At 38.7% G+C, this 6,431-nt stretch overlaps 1 protein-coding gene and 1 long non-coding RNA gene across 2 annotated transcripts; one reads left to right on the top strand and one right to left on the bottom strand.

The window, feature by feature from the left end:
- The first annotated feature begins 2,376 nt into the window (after positions 1-2,376).
- LOC121777532 (protein trichome birefringence-like 25) lies at positions 2,377-4,506 on the top strand. Its single transcript, XM_042174819.1, has 3 exons — positions 2,377-2,681; positions 3,033-3,310; positions 3,652-4,506. The coding sequence occupies exons 1-3, from the start codon at positions 2,435-2,437 to the stop codon at positions 4,435-4,437; spliced, it is 1,311 nt and encodes a 436-aa protein (XP_042030753.1). The 5' UTR covers positions 2,377-2,434; the 3' UTR covers positions 4,438-4,506.
- Positions 4,507-4,515: 9 nt separating this feature from the next.
- Positions 4,516-5,726, bottom strand: LOC121777534. The gene is made up of 3 exons (XR_006045515.1): positions 5,615-5,726; positions 5,001-5,066; positions 4,516-4,700 (listed from the first exon to the last, which is right to left on the bottom strand). It is a non-coding gene; the product is annotated as an uncharacterized LOC121777534 (long non-coding RNA).
- Between the last annotated feature and the right edge of the window lie 705 nt (positions 5,727-6,431).

The raw sequence follows: 6,431 nt of genomic DNA, 5'->3' as shown, positions 1-6,431 counted from the left end.
TACTGGAGGACGTTGATGTCGTTATTCGCCCCGGCTACTCCAAAATAGGCATGCCAAATCCACAACCGGTAGTCAGCTACCGCTTCAAGGATAATCGTGGGATTCTTGGCCTTGAAACCGGTAGTATACATCCCTTTACAGGCAGCAGGGCAGTTCTTCCATTCCCGGTGCATACAATCTATGCTGCCCAGCATCCCCGGGAAGCCGTGCTGAGACCCGTGCATATCCAGCAGAGCCTGACAATCTTCGGGGGTAGGCTTCCGAAGATACCTATCCCCGAATATCTCCCTAGCGCCCTGACAAAAATACTTCAGGCAATCGCGGGCTGTCGACTCGCCGATGTGGAGATACTCGTCGAACATGTCCGCCGCACCTCCGTACGCCAACTGCCTGATTGCGGCAGTGCACTTCTGACTCGGCGTGTGGCCGGATTTACCAGCTGCATCCTCCCGCACCCCTGAAAACCCGTATCGACGCTCCAAAGGGGCAACGATACGCATAATAGCGGCTGCTGCATCCTAAACAGTCGCCGGAATAGGGTCTCCCAAACCGTGGCTCCGACGCAAAGTAGTCCTCGTATGATCGACGGTGGGCAACGAGGTGGTCGCGGGGTACTATAGTGCGACGATGGATGGGTCGAGGCACCGCGGGTGCCGATGCCGCTTGTTCCCAAATCGGAGCCATTATGTCTACATGATGGCCACTACCACTACCACTATCGGCCATTACTATTATATAAAAGAAATTTAGAGAGAGAGAAACTTGTTAAAACAAGTGGTGCGAATGAAATGAAGTTCAACGAGCAGTATATATAGACGGTACCAAAAAAATGAAATAAAGCGGAATTCCGCGAGAGTCAACGCAATGGCGGACTTCCCCGCGGAATTCGGCATAACTCCGCGGAACTGCGACGTCCTCGGGGGAATTCCGTATCCGTTGCGGGCATGCACAATGGCGGACGTCAGCGACGGAATTCCCGCACGCCGGTGGGAATTCCGCCCCGACGGGCGCTATTGCGGATGCTGTTAAGCAGTGTTTTATTTTAGTCAAGTCAAGCCATATATATTTATATATTTCTACTATTATTAATTGCGATAATTAATTTTAAGAGTCAATGACAAAACTAGTACCCAAAAAATGGGGTTTGCACAATACCCAACATTTACAAAATTACGTTTTCAGTCAAAAAGTTTTATAAATCCCAATCTCAGTCACGATTTTTATGACTCTACTCTTTAGTCCTTGAGGAGTACATTTGTCCATTTAGTTTGATTTGAGGACCAAACTTCTTTTGTGCATTCACAGATCAAGTTTGGTCCCCAAATCAAACTAAATGGACAAATGTACCCTTCAAGGGCTAAATGGTAGAATTGTAAAAATCGAGACTGAATATGAGATTTATGAAACTTTTTGACTGAAAATATGATTTTGTAAATATTGGGTACTAAAAAAAGTGCAAAACCCATTTTCTAGGTACTAGTTTTATAGTTCAGTGTAATTTTAATACTCCCTCTGTCCATGATTTAAAGAACTCTTTTGCCATTTTGGTTTGTTCACGATTTATAAAACCATTTGTTTTATTCCACATTTAGTATGCGGATCCTACATCTACCAATTTTTTACACTCACAATCCAATATAAAACTACTCCCCCCGTTCTATAGTAATAGAGTCATTTTGCCATTTTGGTACGCTCAATAGTAATAGAGTCATTTCCCTTTTTAGTAAAAGTCAACACATTTCTCCACACCTACTTTACTCTAACTTACTTTATTCTCTCTTCATCTTTCTACCTTTTTTTATTTTCCACTTTATTCTCCCTTTACTTAACTCACCTAACACAATTTTCTTAATCTCCGTGCCGAAAAGAAACGCCTCCATTACTATAAAATGGAGGGAGTAATACTTTAAATGGATCTCACATTCCACTTAAATAATTTCTTAAAACCCGTGCCAAGATAGCTTTTTAAATGGTGGAAGAAGGGAGTACATGCCACCCTCATTCGAGCTTACAGTGATGTTGTTTACTGAATTTGGTTGGTGAAGATATCAACTGATTTCAAGATTATCAAGCAACTCATAAAAATTGATTCTTGCTTAAGTTTACATTAACTATTTCATTTACTAAAAGCATTTCTCCAACTACCAACATAGTTTAGAAAATGAAAAGAAAAGCCAAGATTCCAAACGTATAATATGATGGGGAAACCGTAACTACTTTTCTCCCCCTGTTCTTTAATTTTTAGAAACTAGTAATTTATATTTTAATTTTTTATAACAATATTTATTTTCAGATTGGGACATGCTAATTACCGGAAGAAATGCATTAAATGCTGAATGATAAGACCATTTTTGCATAACTGACAACTACCCCATCTTTAAACACTGCTGAGTTGTGTGTGTTTATGTGAAAAACAGAGAAAAAGAGGAAGAATATGAAACAATTCAACACCAAAAACATATTCTCTTCACTTTTGGTGAAATTTGCAGTCTGCTCTCTGCTTCTGGCCATTTCTTACCGACTTCTTTCTTCAAGTTTTGTGCAGTTTTCTCTTGTCGTTTCAGATGATGAGTCTGCTGCATTAGCTGTGACCACTCCGCCGCCGCCGCCGCCGGCGGCGGCAGAGTCACCCCCATTAACAGATGGCCTCTTGCTCAATCTTGATTACACTTCTACCAATGGTGAGTGAACTTCAATTTTGTTTTTGTTTAATTCAGTATCATAAAAGAGTAAAGATTGAATCTTTTTTAACACCCAGATCACATTCAAGATCGAATTCTTGAAAAATGGCTGAAGTTATGTCAAAATGATGATGTGATTTATGAAGCTGAAACATACCATTTCAGCCAATTGAACATTCTTGAAATGTACATTCAACCAATTGCCTAAGAATTTAAAAACATATTAAAGTCATAACTAACCAACTACTAATGTGTATCTGAATTAAGAATCCCAAATTATGTTGTTCTGTGAAATTGTGTCACTAACAAAGGTTGGTTTTAACTTTCAACTTTCACACTATGTGGTTACAGAAAGCTGCGATTTATTCAGTGGTGATTGGATTCCAGAGCCAGATGGTCCATTCTACACCAACAGCAGTTGTAGAACAATAGAAGCTCCTCAGAACTGTATGAAGAATGGCCGGCCGGATTCGGGCTACGTTTACTGGAGATGGAAGCCCAAGGGCAGCAGCTTGCCAAGGCTTGATGCCAAGAGATTTCTTGAGATGATGAGGGATAAATCACTTGCATTCATTGGTGATTCAATCATGCGTAACCATGTTCAGTCATTACTCTGCATTCTATCACAGGTAAATGGTAATGTTATTTGAGATTGAATCTATATTATAATGATTCTTATTAATAGCTTCATGTCTAAGTTGATTCAAGAATATGATTCTTGAGTCTTTATTCTAATTAATGTTTGGTTTTCTCAATCTTTCTAAGCAAGCATTATGATACCTTTAATACCTTTACCAACTAGGCATAGCCCCCACCTCAATGGACCTACAATAGTTAGTTTAACTTTCATTTCATTTTGCTTTCAATTCTTGTTTTGAATACTCTCACCTTTTTCTGTTCTTTATTTCGAAAAAGCTCGTAGAGGATAGTACTCGAACTCCTCTATTAACGATCTTACTCCACGTTATAGGTAGAAGAAGCCGTCGACATCTACCATGACGAGCCATACAAGAACCGGAAATGGTCGTTTCCCTCGTTCAATTTCACTGTCTCTGTCGTCTGGGCTCCATTCCTAACGAAAGCCTCCATCTTCGAGAATGACAATGGCATTTCCTCTGGCATTATCCGGCTACATGTGGACGAACCCAACACGATATGGACAGATCAGTACGGGGATTTCGACTACATAGTGATTGGGGGAGGTAAATGGTTTCTCAAGTATGCGATTTACTACGAGAACAATACTACTCTGGGTTGCCACGGCTGCCATGATAGCAACATAACAGAAGTAGGATTCCAAAATGCATACAGAAGGGCACTAAACACGACGTTGAAATTCATATCTGAGGCGAAGCACAAGCCGTATATACTCTTCAGGACTATAACTCCAGATCACTTTGAAAACGGGGAATGGGACTCCGAGGGTTACTGTAACAGGACAGAACCATTCAAAGTAGACGAAGTTGAGATCAGAGACTTAGATGAGATCATGAAAAGCATTGAACTCGAAGAGTTTCAGCAGGCATCAGAGGCACTTTCAAAAAACAGGGTGGGTGGTTTCGAGCTGCTGGACACAACCATGCTTTCGCTCCTCAGACCAGATGGTCACCCGGGCGTGTACAGGACGTTCCAACCATACGATGGGAATGACAAGCATGCAAAGATTCAGAATGACTGTTTGCATTGGTGCTTACCTGGCCCTATAGATTCTTGGAATGATTTGATGATGGAAATGCTTCTTAGACATCAAAGATGATGTTAAGCCAGCTTTGTACTTACTTGCATATTGTGATTCATTTGTTGCATCTTCTTCATTTTCTGGCTATCCAGGTGGTTGTTAGTGAAAACAAAGGATTTACGCACAAAAACTGAATTTTGTAACGAACAAGGTCTATTTATTCAACATTGCATTTTTGACAAAACAAAGGAACACAGCGATTAGAATGTGCATCCTTTCTGCTTCTACTTGGTTTTATTTGCTGGTTCTTGCTTCTTTTCATCTCCCTTGCGCAACCAACCCTGCACTAGGGGCATGAAAATGATGTCAAAAGACTATCGGTGACCACAAAGCTCCATGGGATCAGGGGCACAAAGTCACAAGATCAGTACGCAACAACAATAAAAGAGTTAAAGAACTGTAAACCATAAAGAATCTAGCATCTAAAGATCACAGTTTAGACAGATTTCTGGCAAGGGAAGATGAAGGGACCTCAGTCTACAAAGGAACATGTTGAGTGAAGATAATAATAGAGCCTAAACATTACAAAGTGCAAGATTATTGAGACGACGTTTAAACAAGCATATGATTCGTGCATCAACCTGAAAGTACTTCAAGATGGTTACAACCCTTTCTTGAATTTCCCTCTTCTCACATTATTTTATACTCTGTCAAGGAACCAATTACATACAACGATAATTAAAACCAATTAAGGGAGTAATTTATAGATTTTAGCAGAAGTAGAAAGATGGAAATATGGTAAAAGATGGAGAATTACTTAAAAATAATCACATAGAATCATATCAATAATCATCTGAAAATGGAAATATGGTACCGCAGCAAATCAACATTAATAAATTAGAATGCCTACGTTTGAATGTTGAAAGCATGTGCATATCTCCAAAATTTCAATAATTCATTGAAGAACCATTTATTAATCAACCAAATTGTTCATTATATGTTGGCCAAAAAGTCCATTCCACTCCCAGTCAAGTACGAATTCGATCAGCTATTATCATACAAATCCAGCAAAAATTAACAAACAAAAAAAATATTCGATTTCGCTCTTCGGATTCATACAGAAGAGAAGATTAACAGAGGAGTAATTAATATTCTTCGAGGAAATCCAGAAGACCACATAAACTCGGTGAATTTTCAACAAAATACACATCATTACAAATCAAATATCGAAAAATTAGGACATAAATAATGTTACGTTATCAACGAAAATGAGATCGGCGACAACAACGGTGGCGATTACTCCGGCGATGAGCGAGGTCGGGCCAGTAAGCAGACTCCATTTTCTGTAGATCATTTTTCCCTCTCTCTAATATGCTCCTCAGTTCTGTTGCAGATATATAGCACCAGGATTATAGTGGGCTCTCTATTAAAGCAAATTGATTATCAAGCGGGCCAGCCAAAGCCCAGTCCACAATAATATGGGCTCTCTCTCACACACGAATAAACACGTGTCTTGATTTAGGCAAAAAGATGTCCAGTTGAATTATCAAAAAATAGATTTTTTTAATATTTTTATTTTATTACACCCTTCTTTATCCATAATGCATGAAGTATTTTACATTATGCATTAATTTATATACCATGGCAAAAAAATTGAGAGTTAATTTTTTTGAAATAACGTGAGTATTAATATTATTGCAGTGTTTCAAGATTGTGTGAAAAACAAGTGTGTTTTTAGTGTAATTGTAATATATTATGATTTCTATAATATTGTATGTTTATCTGATTGTACAGAAGAATATTGATTGTATTGAGCTTAAATGGACTTCAACGTATTATTTGAGTCCAAGTCAAACTGAATTCGGTTGATAGCAAATAAAGTAGTCTTCCCATTCATGCATTTTGGATGTTGGCTTTTAATTGCCATTCATATAAAATGGAAAGACTTGTGTTTCAGTTCTTGGCATTGTTTCAGTTGGTCCAATCGAGTCAGCAAATTTTGAAGTTTTAATTTTTTAATTGTAGATTTTAAATTTTCAGTTGGTCCAATCAACTCACCAAATTTTGTATCG

Source organism: Salvia splendens, chromosome 18, assembly GCF_004379255.2.
Source record: "Salvia splendens isolate huo1 chromosome 18, SspV2, whole genome shotgun sequence".
NCBI lineage: Eukaryota > Viridiplantae > Streptophyta > Magnoliopsida > Lamiales > Lamiaceae > Salvia > Salvia splendens.
The sequence above is the reverse complement of the archived record's forward strand: the minus strand, read 5'-3'. Positions and strand labels throughout refer to the sequence as shown.

Bases quoted from the DNA above. Each gene is read 5' to 3' on its own strand.
- LOC121777532 (XM_042174819.1), top strand. From the start codon at position 2,435: ATGAAACAATTCAACACCAAAAACATATTCTCTTCACTTTTGGTGAAA. The intron at 2,682-3,032 runs GTGAGTGAACTT...ATGTGGTTACAG, and splicing joins TGATTACACTTCTACCAATG to AAAGCTGCGATTTATTCAGT. The intron at 3,311-3,651 runs GTAAATGGTAAT...TCCACGTTATAG, and splicing joins TACTCTGCATTCTATCACAG to GTAGAAGAAGCCGTCGACAT.